General features: G+C 46.7%; 1 protein-coding gene across 4 annotated transcripts in view; it reads right to left on the bottom strand.

Moving 5' to 3' along the window:
* Positions 1-19,920, bottom strand: part of ANKFY1 (ankyrin repeat and FYVE domain containing 1) — a 75,688-nt gene that overhangs the window by 8,763 nt on the left and 47,005 nt on the right. For 2 of the 4 annotated variants that reach the window (XM_057536295.1, XM_007177419.3), the window contains exons 11-21: positions 16,284-16,381; positions 12,971-13,202; positions 11,914-12,012; positions 11,520-11,673; positions 10,606-10,774; positions 9,684-9,802; positions 8,721-8,877; positions 7,342-7,542; positions 5,612-5,788; positions 988-1,135; positions 431-521 (exon numbers count right to left, since the gene is read on the bottom strand). In XM_057536295.1, the coding sequence (XP_057392278.1) occupies positions 431-521; positions 988-1,135; positions 5,612-5,788; positions 7,342-7,542; positions 8,721-8,877; positions 9,684-9,802; positions 10,606-10,774; positions 11,520-11,673; positions 11,914-12,012; positions 12,971-13,202; positions 16,284-16,381 (1,645 nt within the window). Of the gene's footprint in view, positions 1-430; positions 522-987; positions 1,136-3,397; positions 3,723-5,611; positions 5,789-7,341; positions 7,543-8,720; positions 8,878-9,683; positions 9,803-10,605; positions 10,775-11,519; positions 11,674-11,913; positions 12,013-12,970; positions 13,203-16,283; positions 16,382-19,920 lie in introns of those variants that run through there. The other 2 variants (XM_057536296.1, XM_057536297.1) reach the window with 2 other exon arrangements.

The following is a 19,920-nucleotide window of genomic DNA, read 5'->3' as shown; positions in this document are numbered from 1 at the left end:
GAGCCCTGGTCTGGGAAGATCCCACATGCTGCGGAGCAACTAAGCCTGTGAGCCACAACTACTGAGCCTGCACGTCTGGAGCCTGTGCTCCGCAACGGGAGAGGCCGCGACAGTGAGAGGCCCGCGCACCGCGATGAAGAGTGGCCCCCGCTCGCCGCAACTGGAGAAAACCCTCGCACAGAAACGAAGACCCAACACAGCCAAAATAAATAAATAAATAAATAAATAAATTTATTTTAAAAAAAAAATTTTCCTAAAAAGTATTTTCAGAAAGAAAACTTCCGGGGTACTAAAGGCTGGTCAAGTGCCCTAGTGGACAGTTCTGCAGCGTGCCCCTGGGGCTAATACAAGGGGCCCGAGACCACCAGCTCGGAGGGGCAAGCCAGGGGACGCGGAGCTCGGGCCTCTGCTCTGAACCCTACACACTCACCGCAGATTAAAGGCTTCGGCGTCCACGGTGCACTCTGTCAGGAGGACCCGGATGTTGTTGAGCCGGCCATGCATGACAGCGAGATGAAGAGCTGGGGAGGAGACCCTCTTACAGTGCGAGCCCAGAAGCACGGAGAGAAGATCTCGGCTCTTCCTCACCCTCACGAGCCTCCCTCTAAATGGGACTCGGCCAGAGCAGCCACCGTCCGCTCACAGAACCATCCTTTCCACGCTTCACCACCCCCAAGAATGAGTCCTAAATGCAACCTCCTAAGATTCACTTTCTGCCTCTGCCGTTATCCAGAGATGAGACTCAGTGGTTTCACAAGAAGCCATTTAGGCTTCTAGGGTTACCACTCATGTCAGGAGGCCGCTCAGGCCCTGGTCAGGAGCAGGGTGCATGCCCGGCCGAGAGCATTTCCTGGCACAGCCCTGCCCCTGTAAGAGCCAGCCTCCAGGATGGGGAGCAGACCCAGGGGGGCAGTGCCCCTCCAACCCCAGAAGGGAGGGACTGCTCGAGGCGCTCAGCACTGCACACGGGCAAGGACTGGAAGTTACCGTTATTTCCGTTCTCATCCACAGCAGCAAAGTCCACTCCATTCTCCAAGAGGACTGAGCAAATGGTGGGCAGGTCCTGCTGGGCAGCAAGATGGAGGGCGGTCTGGCGGTGCTTGGTTAATTCATTCACTTTGGCTCCTGCAAGAAGCTGTTGAAGTTGATTACATGAGCAGCCGTTCTACCACAACCAACCAAGGTCCTGAGTAAGGGACCAAGCCTGCCTATCTTCTGGCATCCACAGTCTGCCCTGCCGGCAAAGCTGGGAGCAAACTCCTGGTGAGGCACAGGCCAGCAAAACCTATCCCAAGGGCAAACTGGCAGTTATCAAAATGTTTAAAAAGCCATTCCCTAGGACACAGAAATTCTAAGACTTCAGTATATAAAACTACACAGGACTGCAGTGCACTATATAAGGATGTCCACTGCGTGTAACAGTAAAACCAGACTGCAGAAAAGATTTAGTTACAGAAATTATAATATATACAAACAATAGAACTGGTAGCCACTAAGATGTTAAAAATGTATGGTTTAACATGAAGGGATATCTATGCTATAGTAAGTTTAAAAAAAAGGCAAGTTAGGCCTCCCACCTTCTGAGACGGCCCCCACTCTGGGGAGTGTGCTTCTCCCTAAGTAAATCCACTGCTTACCCATCAAAAAAAGAAAAAAGAAAAATAAAAAAATAAAATTTAAATTTAAAAAGGCACGTTAGAAGACAGGAATATAGTGTGATTCCATTTGGTGAGACAGAGACAGAGAAATGTATAGACACACACACAAACATACACAAACTGTGAAGGTGTTTAAAAGCATACACGCCAAACTCAGGGCAGAGTCAGGAGTGAAAGGGAGTTACTAACTGCTTTATATCCTTACATGCTTCAAGTTTATCCACAATAAAAATGTCCTTTTTTAAATTATTTTTTTTAAAAGAAAGAAAGCAACGCAAAGAATTGCAGAATCAAAGGCAGGAAGGTCCTTTAAATAGTGTCTTACATATTCATTTAGTATCTGAAGTTCATTCATCATCGACTTTCTAACAAAGTTTCAAAGACAGCTGCTGTTAACAGAACAGAATCTCTACTTTGCAGTCAAAGCCCAATTTCCCTCTCTTGAGGTCTGTGGCCACCCTTGGTTCCTTTGTCTGTGTGTGCAGGCACTCTGCCTCTGGGAAAATCTAGGCAGTGATCAGCTTCTCTGGTTCTGACCCTGACTTCCAAGTCCCAGCCCCCCAGACCTCTGGGTGCCTGGTCAAATCACTCATAGGTCCAAATAGGACATGTCATAGAGGGGTATTCGTGGCCGTGAGTGCTGTGCTAGGGTCAGCGCTAACCCCAAGGCTGGTTCACTGAGGGCAGGGGGAGAGGTTTGGAGAAAGGCACTGTTTCAGTGTGAACAGGTTCCCACATTAAGCTATACCGATTCATAGACAGAGGACTACGTGGCCATTGTTTGGAAGATCAGCTGTTTCTAGGGACTCCGATCACCTGCAAGATCAAGCCTTAGTGAGACAGAGGCACGACCTTGAGGAAGGGGCCATGACCCTCAAAACGCCTAGGTTCCCAGGGTGGCAGGCAGACTGACACACACGGGGCGCACCTCCCTATTCACCTCTGCCTCCTTCGCTGCCCCCCACATCCAGCCTGCGCCTGGCGTCCGTCAGGCCCACCTCCTCATCACTCTCCACTCCATCCTTCCCTGCGGCTGCCTCCCCTAGGCCTCTTCTCGGCCGACACTGCCCCCACACCCTCACACCCCACCCCCAAGGCAGATGCTCTCTCATCTCCAACACATATCAAGTCATAAGGATTTTCCTAAAAAGAATTCTTCAAAAACAAAAATGGCAGGGCACCAAAATGGCAGGGCTGGTCAAGTGCTCCAGTGGTCAGTTCTGATGGGAGGCACCAGCAAGTGCCGGCGTTGTAAGCCAGCCAGGTGACGTGGAGCCCTGGTCTTGGCTCTGGACCATGCTCTCAGCTCAAACACTCTACTACTGAAAGGATAAAGGCTGCTCACAGTTCTTGGTGTGAAATATGAGACCCCATGACCTGGTTTCTACCTGCCTCACCAGCCACATCTCCTTCTACTCTCTGCTCAAATTTCAACCAAACTTTGCCACTTGAAACACCACATGAACTTTCCAGTCTCCACATCTTTGCTCAGACCCTTCCCCTGCCTGGGTGGCATTAAGTTGTCCTGGAAAAGACAGGCTTTGGGGTCAAACAGAAATGGCCAAAATCCCAGCTATACTACTAACTAGTTGATTTTCCTTCCTTCCTTCCTCCCTCCCTCCCTTCCTTCTTTCCTTTGGTCCTTCCTCCCTCCCTCCCTCCTTCCCTTCCTCCTTCCTTCCTTCTTTCTTTCCTCCCTCCCTCCCTTCTTCCTCCCTCCCTTCTTTCTTTCTTATTGATTTATTTATCTATTCATTCATTCATTCATTCATTCATTGCTGCATGTGGGCTTTCTCTAGTTGCGGCGAGTGGGGGCTTCTCATTGCAGTGGCTTCTCTTGTTGCGGAGCACGGCCTCTAGGTGCACAGGCTTCAGTAATTGTAGCAGGCGGGCTTCAGTAGTTGTGGCTCGCGGGCTCTAGAGCACAGGCTCAGTAGTTGTGCCACACGGGCTTAGTTGCTCTGCAGCATGTCGGATCTTCCCGGACCAGGGATCGAACCCATGTCCCCTGCAATGGCAGGCGGATTCTTGACCATTGTGCCACCGGGGAAGTCCACTGATATTCTTGAGGGAAGAAAATTCTTTGAGATTAAATTTTCTCCTTTGTAAAATGTAAAACATTTCCTACATCCCTCTGAGTAGTTTTGAGAATTAAGATGCAGTAACCTCCCTGACATCAGTACTGGTGATAGTTTTTTAGATCTGACACCAAAAGCAAATGCAACAAAAGCAAAAATAAAAAACTGGGACTACAAACTAAAAAGCTTCTGCACAGCAAAGGAAAAACAATCCAATTAAAAATGGGCAAAGGAAAAAAAAAAAATGGGCAAAGGATCTGAATACATATTTTTCCACAGAAGACATACAGATGGCCAACAGGTACATGAAAAGATGCTCAACATTACTAATCATCAGGGAAATGTAAATCAAAACCACAATAAGAGAGACTTCCCTGGTGGTCCAGTGGGTAAGACTCCGAGCTCCCAATGCAGGGGGCCCGGTTCGATCCCTGGTCTGGGAACTAGATCCCGCATGCATGTTGCAGCTAAGAAGTACACATGCTGCAACCAAAAGAAAAAAAAAAAGATCCCACATGCCACAAGGAAGATCCCACATGCCACAAGGAAGATCCCATATGCCGCAACTAAGACCCAACGCAGCCAAAATAAACAAATAAATAAATAAATAAACATTTTTAAAAAGCCCATGAAATATCACCTCACACCTGTTAGAATGGTTATTATCAGTAACAAGTGTTGGCAAGGACGTGGAGCAAAGGGAAGCCTCATGCATTGTTGGTGGGAATGTAAATTGGTGCAGCCACTAAGGAAAAAAGTATGAAGGTTCCTCAAAAAATTCAAAATAGATCTATCATACGATCTAATAACTCCACTTCTAGGTATTTTTCCCAAAAAAACCCCCACTAATTCAAAAAGATATATGCACCCATGTTTACTTGCAGCATTATTTTCAGCAGCCAAGATATGGAAGCAACCTAAGTATCTGTGACGCAGGGATGGATAAAGAGCTGTGTTATGTATATACAGTAAATACTATTCAGCCGTAAAAAGGAATGGAATCTTTTGCAGCAACATGGCTGGACCTTGAGGGCATTATGCTAAGTGAAATAAGTCAGAAAGAGAAAGACAAATACCGTATGACCTCACATGTGGAGTTTATAAAACAGACAACAAAAAACTCCCAAGCTCACAGATTCAGAGAATAGACTAGTGGTTGCCAGAGGCAGGGGTGAGGTCTGGGCAAAATGGGTGAAGGTGGTCAAAAGGCACAAACTTCCAGTTACAAAATAAGTAAGTCATGGGGGTGTGATGCACAGCGTGGTGACTACAGGGAATAAACTGTAGTGTATATTTGAGAGTTGCTAAGAGAGTAAATTTAAAAATCCTCATCACAGGAAAAAAATTTGTTGTAACTACATATGGTGACAGATGTTAACGAGACTCGTGGTGATCATTTTGCAAAATATACAAATACCGAATCAATGTTGTATACCTGAAGCTAACTTAATGTTGTTTGTCAATTATACCTCAAAAAAAGATATAAAAACTCATGAAAAAAAAAGAGTGGGGGGGAAGGGGGGGAGCGGGGGGAGGGAGAGAGCACACGCTTGCTGGAAAGCACCAGCTGAGCGCCTGACACAGAGCAGGCAGAGGACAGAAGTGACCTCCCTTCCCTTGATGCTCCCACCCTGCCGCCGCCACCCACACGCCACCTTCCCTCGCAGCCTCACTCCAGCATCTGCCTGCCCACTGGGCAGTCAGGACACGCTACCCACGGACACACCTGCTTTCCTTAGTGTACCGGCTACCTCCCCAAATTCCTGCTGGCCTTTCACAATACCTGGCAAAACACCTGTGATGAAAGAGTCCGCACACACTCTACAACATGCTTTGTCCACACGTTTCACGCGATAATGTCTCAGCGACACTTACCAAATTGCGGACAATAATCTCTGAGCCCGCTTGGACAGCAAGGTGCAACGGGGTCAACTTGGAAGCATCCTGGACTCTGGAATTCACGTGAGCCTGGACACTGATCAGGAACAGCACGCTTTCGATATCGGAGTTCTGGACCGCCACGTGCAGGAAGTTCCGGCCCTTGTTATCCACCTGAGGCAACGAGTGGGAGCCAAAATATTAGTGGGCTCCCCCCGCAAGAGGGCCTCCTGAGCACCTGCGAGCTGCACTGATCATGGAGAGGCCACGGTGTAGTCCCCCCTCAGTTCCAGAAGCTCCCTCCCAAGAACCAACACTAAATGTCGCCTTACAACCCACGCCCCACGCCCCACCATAGACCCGCACTGCGTATTTATGCGTGTGACCACATGTGCGTGGTCAGAAAAAGGGAGCTAACCCAAGCTGCCCCGGCATCCTCCTGCAGCAGGAGTGGACTTGGAAGGCCAAGAAAGAGACAACCTGAAGGACAGGGAAAGGAAAGCACTAGAATACTGGGATGCATGGGGAAAGGCAATGGTGGACATCGGCTTTGGGGGTTTCCTGCTTTGGCTAAAACAAGCACCCAGCATTCTAAAAACCACAGCTGCAATGCCAGCCTGACCCTTGAGCAGCCAAACAAACCTTCAGAAATTTCCAGAAAGTCTCCTCTTTCACTGAGCTACAGGATAATAATACATGTTGGGGGAGGCCGCCAACAGTATGTCATAGACTTGGCACCACTGATGTAAAGAAGATAGAAGCTCACTCACATCAAACCACACAGGACACTACAGCTACCAGAGCTGCCATATCAGTGTGAGGGCTCAGGAGGAAGTGAGGGAGACACACATGCTACACACACACCACATTCCGTCTCACACACACACACACACACACACACACACACACACACAGCAACGTATCTGCCAAGGACTTTGATCAACAGCACTGGTTTCAGGCTAGAGTGGGAGGAAATGTGAAATGACTATCTCCATTCATGACCATTTTACCCCATGTGAGCAAGGGTGAGGTCAACACCTACTCGATCAGTCACACTGAGGCAAATGCTGAAGAAAAGGGATGTACGGAAGCCTGAAATACAAAGCAAAAGTCTCCACCCACGTTAGTGCTTTTGTTCAGGTCCCAAGTTTCCAATTTACCTTCATAAATGGCTACTCATAAATCTTGGCGTAAACAGACAAAGTGCTGGGTGGAGATTCAAGGGTCTGAGAACTGACTTCACAAGCCCATCCCAGCCCCCGCCTTACATCAGCTGCCTCTGGCCCATCCCACCCAGTGTGACGCTGCAGGTCAGCAGCCCGCCGTCCAGAACAAGGGCACCTGAGCCCGCTGAGCTGCATGCTGGCAGCTCCTCCAAGACCCAACGTGACACCAAACGCTCAAGTTCCGTTTAACCCTTTTAAGACATTCATTACTAGGGCAAGGAAACCACCCAGCAAAGGCGAAGCATGCCCTCAGGTGTACGAGCACAGAATCCCTGTCGCTGGGCCCGGCCTCCGCCAGCTCCCTTCTACACGTGGCACCAGCAGGTGGCTGGCATGCAGGGCAGAGCAGGCACTTTCCGTCCAGCACTGACAGGACATCTGAATGGCCAAAATTTAAGAAAGGGGAGTACAAATGTCCTTAACTAGAAGAGCCCTGTTTAGTTGGTGACACGTGTTTAGTGCTTGGGGCGCCGTGGAGAATGTTGGGGGCCAGTCACTCACCTGCTCAGCGGCCCCGGACTCTCGTTTCAGGATGGCCTCGGCCGCCTTGTTGTTCTTGTAGGTCATGGCACAGGCAAAGGGGGTCAGGCCCTGCCTGTCTCGGACATTCAGGTGGATGTCAGGGTGGGAAATCAGCAGCTGAATTATGACGCCGTGTTGGTTGCTGATGGCCACATGGACAGGCGTTCTTCCTTCTGCATCCTGTGGGGACAAGGCACAGATTTCAATGTCCAAGCAAAGATAAAACCCAGGAAAAATATGAAGGGGAGTAACCTGTAAACAGAATTCAGTTCTGAGAATCAATACTGCCACTCTGTATTTGAAATCAGCTTTTCAAGAGGCCAAACACAGAGATGACTGATAGCCACTCCCTGTTACCTCCACGCTCCAGTGACCAGGGGCACAAACACATTTGGTTTAGAAAAGCTGCGGAATGGGCTTTCCTGGTGGTGAAGTGGTTGGGAATCCACCTGCCAATGCAGGGCACACAGGTTCGAGCCCTGGTCCGGGAAGATCCCACATGCCGTGGAGCAACTAAGCCCGTGTGCTACAACTCCTGAGCCTGTGCTCTAGAACCCGCGAGCCACAACTACTGAGCCTGCGTGCCACAACTACTGAAGCCCACGCACCTAGAGCCCATGCTCCGCAACAAGAGAAGGCACCACGAGAAGCCCGCGCACCGCAACGAAGAGTAGCCCCCGCTCGCCGCAACTAGAGAAAGCCCACGTGCAGCAACGAAGACCCAACGCAGCCAAATATAAATAAATAAAATAAATAAATTTATTTAAAAAAAAAAGCTGCAGTCACCCTCACCTCTAAGTTAAACCACTACTTATCTGGCTGCAGGGCCAGGGAAATATTTTCTGTTTCTGGCCACACCGTGCGGCACGTGGGATCTTAGTTCCCCAAACAGGGATCGAACCCGTCCTCTGTATTAGAAGAACCTTAACCACTGGACTGCCAGGGAAGTCCGCTGCACACAAATCTGTACAGGCTAGAACGTTGAAAAGCATCAAGGAACGTAACTCAGGGATGCCCTATTGAGCTACTGGAACATTTTCCTAAACACAGTACTCAGCTTGGGACAGGAACAAATTCTCAATGGAAATCTGTAACTAATGTGGACAGGAGGCAAAGAAAAGTTGATTGAACAAATCTTCCTCACTTTGTAGAAAGGACAAAGGCAAAGAGAAGAAAAGTCTTAACCTGAAATCATTAAAACTAAGAGACAGTCACTTCGTGTGTCCGTCCCTGAGGCCCATTCATGGAAAAGCAGAGGCCCGAGACCAGAGACTCTGCAAGGTCCCTGGCCATAAGAGGAGATTTCCCTGATTCTGGGGTTACCATCCATCTCCCTGGAAAAGAGACACTCTCCTTACCTGTGCATTTACATTGGCACCAAACTCCAGAAGACACTGTATCGTCTCTTCCAGCCCCCAGGAGGCTGCCAAGTGCAAGGGGGTCTGCCCATCTCTGGCCTCTTCCTCTCCTTCTCCATTAGCACCAGGTTGTCTGGGACTGTTCACATCACAGCCACTGAAAGGAAGGGGAAGCAAAAGGAAGGCATGCTTCCACCGAGCCTGAAGGCATGCTAACAGGTGTAAAGCAGCAGCCTTATCCAACCCAACAGAAAGGCTGCCACCACCAGGGACTGCAGTCCTTGGTCCCTGGTCTCAAATACTGGTGTGTGTGTCCTGCTCCCATAGATTTTTTCTTTTTTTTCTTTGGCCACGCCAGGCGTCTTGCAGGATCTTAGTTCCCGACGAGGGATGGAACCTGGGCCCCTGCACTGGAAGCGCAGAGTCCTAACCACTGGACTGCCAGGGAATCCCCTCCCTCCCATAGATTCTTTGGCAATTGCTCCTGGGGGCAACCTGGGTATCAGAACTCTTAAAAACTCCCCCGGGGGATCTGCATGCATTTAAAGTTTGAGAATTACTGCTCTAACGCTTTCCTGAACAACCTCACCTCCCACACCTCCTGCACTCTGAGGCCGTGGAGGCTGGCACGACTCAGGCAACTTGGTGGAGTCCTGCAGAGGCCATTCGGTCTCCTCCACCCCAGCCTCCTGGTCTCACTGTGTGAACTGGTCTGACGTGACTACAGGGACCTATACGGCTCCCAAAGCAGGAAGCTGGCTTAGCTTTTAGATTCTTTGATCTGGGCACATAAGCCCCTCTCCCTGGCTGACTTGATCTGACAGAACAATGACCCTCTCTAGCCTTCATTACAAAGGTCAAGCTAGCTACAGGCACGTCAAGACTATAGTTGGAGTAAATGAGAAAAGAGCCAGTTTGCAATAAGCTGAGTAAGATCTGAAGGGATACTCAGGCCTCTCAGACCTGCGAATAAGAAAGCAGGCGATGGACTCGTTGTTTCCATCAATGGCTCTGTGCAGCAGTGTCTGAAGGCACCCACTAGGTCCTGGGCCCCAGCACGTGGCGTCACAGCCATGTCTGACCTGCAGGGAAACACAGGTCACTCACAAGCACTGCCAAGCAAAGGTAAACACGTTTATTACCATCTGTGAGCCCTACGCACATCATTAGACCCATTTTTCAGGCGAGATACAGTTGATATTTAGTTTAATCTGTACCATTCATTAGTTTTACAAACACTGAATAAAATCTGCTCGGTGCAAGTTTTTGCACTAGGTTCTGCAGGAGGGGTTTGAGAAATAAAAGGAAGATATGTTTGATTAGTGCCTTCTAGAGCTGTGTCCTAGAAGGGACAGAAAACACACACAAATGCCTGCATACACAGACTCATGAGCCCCCAGTAACACACACCTGTAAACAGCAGGTAATCTCAAGAACAGTTGGGTAAAACCCCCAGGTGTACATTGCTTTTATGTCACATTTCAGGCCCTTCAGAAAACTAAATGAGCTTCTGGGGCTACCTCCACTTTTGGAGCCTGTCTTCTGAATAAGGGGGACAAACCTGAGACTTGAGAACTTATCACTGTGGTGACAGTGAGGACATCCCACAGCCAGTTAAGCCACCTCTGGAGCAGACCCCTGAGGAAATGCCTCGGCTCTCTTGCTTCTTGGTAGTTTTCTTGATAAAGACACCCTACGAAAAGGTGTTGGCCAAGGCTACGTTGAACCGCAAGCTTCTTTAACATGACTTTTGACTGCTTGTCCTTGACCCAATCTGTCACTTGGTAGATCTCATGCTCCTTATGATTGCTATGGAGGCCCCAAATCCACCTCTGACACAAAATATCCCCACGTGTAAACGGAGCTGAAGTTGAGCTTGTCTCACCAGAGTGGATGCGATGTCCTCCAGATTATCTGCCAGCGCGAGCCACAGCGGGGGGTTCCCCTTCTCATCTGGCACAGACATGTCAGCTCCTCGGGTGCATATGGCATCCACGACAAGGGGAAGCTGATTTCTGATGGCCAGCTGAAGAGCCGTCTCCCCATCCTGAGTCCTGCTGGGACATGGACACCAAAACCAATGTTTGTATCTGGGGCCACATGATAAAGGGTGCCCTTCTGGGCATCCTAGAGGCCAGAGTCCACTGTATCCCTTAAACACACTTCACCCACATTCATTAATATTCTTTCAGAGAAAGTTAACCTGTCAATAGCATCTGTCCCTCCTGTCTTTTTAAAAAATACAGCCAGGCTATCCTATTGCACAGAGAAGATAACTGCCAAACATCCCAGCATGCTGAAATCTTACAGGCATACAGCTGCTTTCAACAGCATCTGAATAAAATGTCACCCCAACTACCCACTTGACAAAACACTTTCAACCACTCAGTCATTCTGGGTCAGCTGACATTGGAGATAATGATAAATTCCTTTGAAAAAACAAAAATAATAAAAATTTAACTGTGTATTTTCGCCCCTCAAGCCTTTTGATAGCTCATCTGTTGGAATGTTCTTTGTTATAATTGAAATTCCTACTTAAACAATTGATTTTGGACTGTCCTTTTTGCAAGATTTGTGCAATATTGTGTCCTGGTCTCGAAAGGTTCAAATAAGAGCAAAGCACATAATTCTCCTTCTGAGTCTATGATTACATTTAATTACAACACTGTATTGGTACTTTTTCAAAGTCATTGTTTCTCTCCCTTTAACAAGGAACAAAACTCTTTTCTACAAGCAAGGCTATGAACCATCTCAACTAAACGTGGCCTGGTGCTGTGGCGGAGTGCTGTTCCAGCCCACCTGACGTTTATGTCCGCCTGGTGCTCCAGGAGAAAGAGCGCGCTCTTGCTGTCCTGCCGCTGCATGGCCATGTGCAGCAAGGTCTGCCCGTCCGACATGGTGTCGTTGATGCAAGCCCCGGAGCCCAGCAGCTGGGCTGCGATCGTGTGCATGCCTGGGAAAGGGACACGCCCCGATTAACGTGGGCTCAGCTTCTCCCACTTCATCAACCTCTTACTACAACAAACACCCTCTCAACTTTGCAAAGCCAGCAGTTCTCCACTGGATATTACGGGCTGAACCCAAACAGAAAGGCTGTCCTACAACAAATGATTAGCTCCAACCCTTCCACCTCCCTTCCTCTAGCGCCCACCGTCTGGCGTACGTCTGTCTGCAGCCTCTGGCACCACCTTACCAGTCCATAATGCCAGGCCCAGCACAGTTTGGTCTCGGGAATCCTTGAGGCTGAAGTCTGGAATAATTTGCAGGTTGTTGGTGGCATGAAGAGCATTAGCTAAATTTTTTAAAAGGAAAAGAACACTTGATTTCACCATCCCATGGATCACATTTAAAGTATTCAAGAAAATACCAGCTCAATCTCAAACTGACTGACTGATCATTTCTATACAAAGAGAACTGATAAATCTTGTTGTGGGAAGTGGAAGCCAAGACATTTGATATTTTGGAGCAAAGTTTATGAGGAAAAATGAACGGTTTTAAAGGTTAAAATACTGAATCTTCACAAAAGGAAAACAGAGTCCACTATGGAAACACACATTAATTACTTGATTACTGAAAAGAGGATCAAAACAATGCCCTGGTGACATTTCCCTAACACGTTAAGTCCTACCATCGCATACCTCCTGTGTGGGCTAAGAAAAAGGCACAGCCTACCTAACACTCCACTTCCTTCCATAAGCTCAGTGCTAAAAGATGCTGGCCTTAACAAGGGCACAGGAAAGAGTAAAACAAATTTCAAGGCAGGAAAGAGAAAAACTGGAAGATGACTTTCTGAGGGAAACGGGCCTCCCTCGTGGCAGGGGCTTCCCTCGGCCCCTCTTTCTGGCTCCTCTCTCATGGTTCACCTACCAGGGAGGCTCAGAGGTTGGTGAGAGGGCAGACCGGCTCATGGAAGACCGGCGGCAGCAGAGTTTTCAGAGACAGTGCTCACGCCAAGGCAGAACTCTGCTTGACCTGCACTGAAGTGGCCTGGGACCACACCCCAAAACAACAGAGGAGTAGCCAGAGATTCTAAACCTTAACCCCGCGGGTGAAGTGGGCAGGCCCCATCCTGAAAATGTACACAGGGAAAAACAGTAGCCGGAGCCAGAATATATGCTTATCTGGTTTGACCGCAAAGGATTTTTTGGGTAAGAAAACTCACCAATGGAAGAAACAACAACTCTGTCATTAGCTACTCAAAACCACTGTGCAAAGGTCACGGTGATGGGCAGTAATCCCTAACTACCTACCTTTTTGCTCCAGGATGACAGACACCACATCTGGATGATTATAGGCAATCGCCATGTGCAGGGGTGTCTGCAGGGAGACGCTGCTGTCCGCTGAGCTGGGCAAGGACGCAGGCTCCTTTGGTGAAGGCAGGGCCTCCTCCGTCTGTAGGTTTGGGTTGGCTCCCTGCTGCAGAAGCTCTGCAGTGAGGTTGGCCAGGCCATGCCGACAGGCCGTGTGCAACGGGGTTTCTCCCTGAACAGAAACGAATAGTCCCAGTCAGAGCACTTCAGGCTAGGAGGCCCCTTCACAAAGGGCCAAAGACAGCCTACATGCTGCAACTCAGGTCCCCAGTGCCAGGCACAGCCCCTGGCTCATCCTGTCTCCAGCTCCATGAGGTCTGTCCCACTCCTCAGGTCTCCTCTCCTTCCCTTTCTCCTGTGCCATCATCCTTAGTTCCTCCAATGTCCTCCCAAGCACCCTCCAAACACCCCGGGTCCTCATCCTCTGCATTTCCACCCTTCACTTAGTTTCTAGAATTATGTTGCTAATTAATAATAATAATAATATATTATTTTTATAAACAACAGACGACCTCCGAGCGTCACTAAAATAAACACTGTAGAAATCAGAAAAGCCTCACATCCACAGCCCCAGAGGTAAGCGGTGCTGTCAGTCGACCGTCACGGCTTTTTAATCCCCTCCAGCACACTGATGCCCTGATTCTTTCACCAGCTTGTATCAACCTCATCTTGAACTCTGATCAAGAAACACCTCTTTCCCCCACTTTTTAAAATTAAAAAAATTTTAATTGGTATTATAGGTACCTGATGCAATATTCAAAAGGTGCAAGACTGTAGAGTGAAAAGAAGTTCCCCCCATGCCCCCCCCCACCTACTCAATTATCCTCCCCTGAAAGAACCATTATTACCAGTTTCGTGTTTCTCTCCAGTGACGGAATATTCACACAAAGACATATACACACGTGTATATATGTGTGAATACAGATACAGATACGTGTACACACACACACACACACACACACACACAGAGCCCCCCCCCCCCACTCTGCACCGGCTCCTACCGAAGCTACACATTCTCACTGTTTAGAGCCCAGCAACTTCACCTACAAGGCTTGCTGTGAAAAACAGCAAGATCTCACCTCCTTTTCCCTAAAAAAAATTCTCCTTCCCCAGAGGGAACCACTTTGAATTCTTTGAGCGGGTTTTGTAATTTCCTCATTTCTAGCTAACGTGTTTTTATTGCCGCCCGTTGACTTTCCAGGTGTGGGATTCCCTGTGGGTCCTGCCACTGTGATCTCACTGGATGATAAGGATTTGGCTCTTTCACTTCTTTCTCCCAGTGGACCCCCTTCCCACCCCACCCTCTCCCTACAGCCTCCTCCTCGGGGCTGTCTTCTGCTCCAGTCCTTCCCCCCACACAGCCTCCCTGGGTACGCTTATCGACGCCCATGACTTCTACCAGGGAATACAAGCAGGGGACTCTCAAACCCGGATCTCCAGCCTTGTCTGTACATCCAATTTTCCCACTGCCTGCAGGATATCCCCACCTGAATGTTTAAAAAGGAGTTCAACAATCACAAAATGGAATTCACTCTCCCCACAGCAGTTCTTCCCCCTGGCCAGTCCCCTGTTTCTCTTCTTGGATCCAACACAACCGTCTTAACACCTCTCCAGCCCTGGCTTCTGAGAGCCACAGAGGTAGGTCCCATGGACTATCTTTCTGCAATTCCTCTGAAACCCATCCCATTGGGTCCAAATCTGGTATCAGAGGTCAGGACAAGCCATTGCTTGTCTAGATGATTCCCACCTGGCTCCAGCCTGGATCTCAATGGTACATCCCCCCCACCAGCTATCCCAGGAAGCTTTCTCAACCCGAAAATGATCATACTGCTTGTCTACTTCTGTGGATTTTCTCTTCCCACAGGATAAAGTCCAAAGACCTTAAACCAGCATTCCAGACCCGTCTCCAGTGTCATTCTCACTTGCTTTCAAGTCGAGTCTCCTCTGTGCCTCTACATCTTAAGGTTTCACCCAGTTTTGCTCTGAAGGGTATCAGAGAAGGAACAGTTGGTAGACAATGTGGGCTCAAGGGAGAATTTTTTTTAAAGTTGAGAGACAGTAGAGCATATCTGTATGCTATTAGAAATGAACAGTGGGCAACACTGATGATACAGGAGAGAGACAGACAGAAGCAGACACACATAATGGCAGGAGCAAAGCCAAGAAACCAGCCGCTGGTGCGTACAGGGCCATGCCATCATTCTAGCTGGAGAGCAGGCCGGGTGCAGGTTTAGGTGCAGACAGATTAGTAGATTTAATGGTGGGAAAAAATGGCGCTGCCCCCCCGCTGTGCTTCCACGACACATTGTCTCATACACCAAGCTTACTGTTTACTGCTTTGCCCAGCGCTGTTGAGAGAAAATGCAACTGTATGTTGTAGTGCCTGAGTCTTAATACTGGCTCCGTTATTTACGAGTCACTTAACCTCTCAGAACCTCAAGGTTCTTTACCCTGAAATGAGGGATTTACAGATGTTGATAATGTCTCTTCAACACATGCTGCTTCTAGATCCATTGTGAGAACTGAAAGGGATAATAACCTTAAAGCTCCTAGCACAAAGTAGCTGCAGAATAAATGTGATCTTAAAGATAAACACATCCTCCCTGTCTGAAAAGTATAAAGTAAAAATAACTATCATTTAGTTTCTAATGTCCCAGATGTTATGCTAATAAGCACTTAAATTTATCATTTATTTTTATCTTAACCACATCTTATGAAATCAATATTAATCCCACTTTACAGATGAGAACTGAAGCTCAGAAACATTAAGCGACTTGCCTAAGACCACATACAGCAGGATGGGAAATGGGAAACCTGGTAAGTCCAGAAATGTCCAACCCGAAAGGCCCCCCTTTAACACTGCACCATCTGCCTTAGCTTGAGATACAGACTAAATAAACATTCACATAGGAAAACTTTAGCAAATGCAAAATGTTACAAAAAATTAAGATGCTAATATGGTAGGTTTTTGTGTCCATGTTTGCTAATCTCTAGTAGACCATGAAGTCCACAGTGTATTGTTTAGGACCTGACATACCACAAATGCTTAAGAAGTGGTTGCTGAATGAATCGATCAACCAATATTTGAGGATAAAAGCATCTATTAGACTCTGGTTTTTTAACAATGTCCATGTATTTTTTTTTTTTTGGACAAAAATTAAAGAGAATCTATTCTGTTTTTTCCTACCCATCCACCACTGCCATTTCTTCCACAGACCAAAGCCGCTTCACCTGGCTGTCCTGTCACACTTACCCACTTGTTTCTGTGGTTGACGTGGGCACCATTGGTTGCCAGGAAAAGAGCTGCTGCCTCATTTCCTGCTTCAGCTGCCTGCTGTAGTAAGCAATTTCCTAGGAGAAAATGGGTATATTCATTCTTCCATTTGCATAAAAATGAGGTCAAGTTCCACACTGCACCACACCCTGCCCTTCCCTACCACCTTTCACAACTTATAAGCCCACACCAGACGTAGGTGACATTTAAGTCTACACAGGCACCCTGTGTGTGAACACAGAGACTCAAATGAGCCTGTGTGGGGAGAAAACACTTGGTCTGGAAGTCAGAAGACATTCATTCCTCCCTGGATTTCCCACTAGCCACCTCCTAGGACCAGGGGGAAGCTATGTCTCCTTACCAGGGTTGGTTAGAACATAATTTCTCAACAGCAGTGCTACTGACATTTTGGGCCAGATAATTCTTTGCTGTGAGGAGTCTGACCTGTACACAGTGCGATATTTAGCAGTATCCCTGGCTTCTGCCCAATAGATGCCAGTAACACTCTCAACCTTATTTTTTTTTTTTATTAATTAATTTATTTATTTTTGGCTGCGTTGGGTCTTTGTCACTGCGCACGGGCTTTCTCTAGTTGTGGCGAGCGGGGGCTACTCTTCGTTGTGGTGCACGGGCTTCTCATTGCGGTGGCTTCTCTTGTTGCGGAGCATGGGCTCTAGGCACGTGGGATTCAGTAGTTGCAACACTTGGGCTCAGTAGTTGTGGCACATGGGCTTAGTTGCTCTGCGGCATGTGGGATCTTCCCAGACCAGGGCTCGAACCTGTGTCCCCTGCATTGGCAAGTGGATTCTTAACCACTGCACCATGACCCTCAACCTTATTGTGACAATCAAGACTGTCTACATATGTTACCAAACGTCCCTTGGGGGGTGAGGCTTGGGAGGTCATCTCTGAGAACCTCTGGGGTAGATGACCACTTTGAAGACACTGTGAGCTGAAGTTCTAGCAGAAAATGCTCCTTAAATACTTTAGTTTTACTCCTATGGCCTTAAATATGTTTGTTCTTGGCTTAGAAATGTTTTACTTCGCACTATCACTCTTCTAAATAAAAATCTTAGAAAGAAAAAAACAATAGGAAAAACTCTCTTTGACATAAACCACAGCAAGATGTTTTTTGACCCACCTCCTAGAGTAATGAAAATAAAAACAAAAATAAACAAATGGGACCTAATTAAACTTAAAAGCTTTTGCACAGCAAAGGAAACCATAAACCAGACGAAAATACAATCCTCAGAATGGGAGAAAATATTTGCAAACGAAGCAACGGACAAAGGATTAATCTCCGAAATATACAAACAGCTCATGGAGCTCAATATCAAAAAAACAAACAACCCAATTAAAATGAGCAGAAGACCTAAATAGACATTTCACCAAAGAAGACATACAGATGGCCAAGAGGCACATGAAAAGATGCTCAACATCACTAATTATTAGAGAAATGCAAATCAAAACTACAATGAGGTATCACCTCACACCTAACAGAATGGCCATCATCAAAAAATCTACAAACAATAAATGCTGGAGAGGGTGTGGAGAAAAGGGAACCCTTTTGCACTGTTGGTGGGAATGTAAACTGACAGCCACTGTGGAGAGCAGTATGGAGGTTCCTTAAAAAACTAAAAATAGAACTACCATATAACCCAGCAATCCCACTACTGGGCATATACCCTGAGAAAAACCATAATTCAAAAGGACACATGTATCCCAATGTTCATTGCAGCACTATTTACAATAGCCAGGACATGGAAACAACCTAAATGTGCAACAACAGATGAATGGATAAAGAAGATGTGGTACATATATACAATGGAATATTACTTGGCCATAAAAAGGAATGAAATTGGGTCATTTGTAGAGATGTGGATGGACCTAGAGTCTGTCATACAGAGTGAAGTAAGCCAGAAAGAGAAAAACAAACATCGTATATTAACACATATATGTGGAATCTAGCAAAATGGTACAGATGAACCTATCTGCAGGGCAGGAATAGAGACGAAGACGTAGAGAACGGACATGTGGACACAAAGTGGGAAGGAGAGGGTGGGACGAATTGGGAGATTAGGATTGACACATATACACTACGATGCATAAAACAGATAGCTAGCGGGAACATGCTATAAAGCACAGGAAGCTCCGCTTGGTGCTCTGTGACGACCTAGATGGGTGGGGTGGGGGTGGGGGTGGGAGGGAGGTCCAAGAGGGAGGGGATATAGGTATACATAGAGCTGATTCAGTTCCTTGTACAGCAGAAACTAACAAAACATTGCAAAGCAATTATACTCAATTACAAAAAAAATTTTTTTTTCTTCTTTTCCTCTTGCAATGGTTTTAGTCCCAGAACAGTGTTTTCTCTATTAAAATCCATTTCCTTTTTGGATAAACACAAGTCTCACGTTCTACAGCTATGCTATTTGAAAACTCAAAATAAATTAAATACCAGGACTAAAACCAAGGAAAAGCAATGGGACAAAGTACTGCTTTGTTTCCATGCCATTTTTATCTTTTGCCTCAGAGAAAGTGATTCCACGCCTAGTTGACAGTCTTTCTAATTGAGAGACTCCTAATAAGAGTCCCATCTTCACTTCTGTAGTCATGCCAGTGTACACAATAACTAAATCATATACCTCCCTACAGAACAAAGATAACCTGCTACTGCTAAAACATTACTGATATGTCTATGAAAACTCAAAGTATATAATGTAAAATTGACAGAACTAGCAAGAAAAATGGACAAATCCATAATCGCAGTGACCATTTCTAATATACCTCCCAGAAACTGACAGATCAAGGAGTCCAAAAGTTAGTAAGCTAATGAGTAAGATCTGAACAGCACAATGAACAAGCTTGATTTAATGGACGTAAACAGAGAATGCTACATGCATCCTACAATTAAAGAATGCAATTCTTTTCAAGGACATGTCAGACTTTCGTAAAAACTGTATCTCTAAGAGTCTAACATTCAAGTCCGAAACACCAAAGAACCTATCTCTTATATGTCACACTCTTCTATAATGCAGTTAAATCAGAAATCAGTAGAAGTATGGTCAATAACCAACATACATTTATAAATTAAAAGCAATTTAGTAAACTATCTCATTTCCAGAGGATCTTTAGTCTAAAACACAGTTCTGCCTGTACTCCCTATCCTGTAGTACTGCTGCCTTTAGCTTTTATGTCACCCAAAGGGTGATTTCATTTGACCTTTATTTAAAGTTAATTATTAACTTCTTTTAGGGGAAGGGATATTTCATATCTATCTATCTTTTTTTTTTTTTTTTGGCCAATTCCCCTCATTAGTGGCACTTACCCATCCTTTATACACTGCTAGCACTCAATACTGAACCATATGGAATCCCGCTCCTTAAAATATCCCCATGTTTTATTTAGTTAGATCAAGGACATATTCACATTAAAAGTGGTTCTCAAAGTGTGGTCTTTGGATTCGTAGGGGTTCCTCAGAGTCTTTCAGGGGGTCCAGGAGGTCAAAATTCTTTTCATAATAATAATACTTGATGTTATCTGCTTTTTCCCACTGTGCTGACATTTGCACTGATGGCACAAAAGCAATGGTGGATCAAACTGGGGAGCCTTAACACAA

This window comes from Balaenoptera acutorostrata, chromosome 20 (assembly GCF_949987535.1).
Source record: "Balaenoptera acutorostrata chromosome 20, mBalAcu1.1, whole genome shotgun sequence".
Lineage (NCBI taxonomy): Eukaryota > Metazoa > Chordata > Mammalia > Artiodactyla > Balaenopteridae > Balaenoptera > Balaenoptera acutorostrata.
This window is presented reverse-complemented; position numbering and strand designations above follow the sequence as displayed.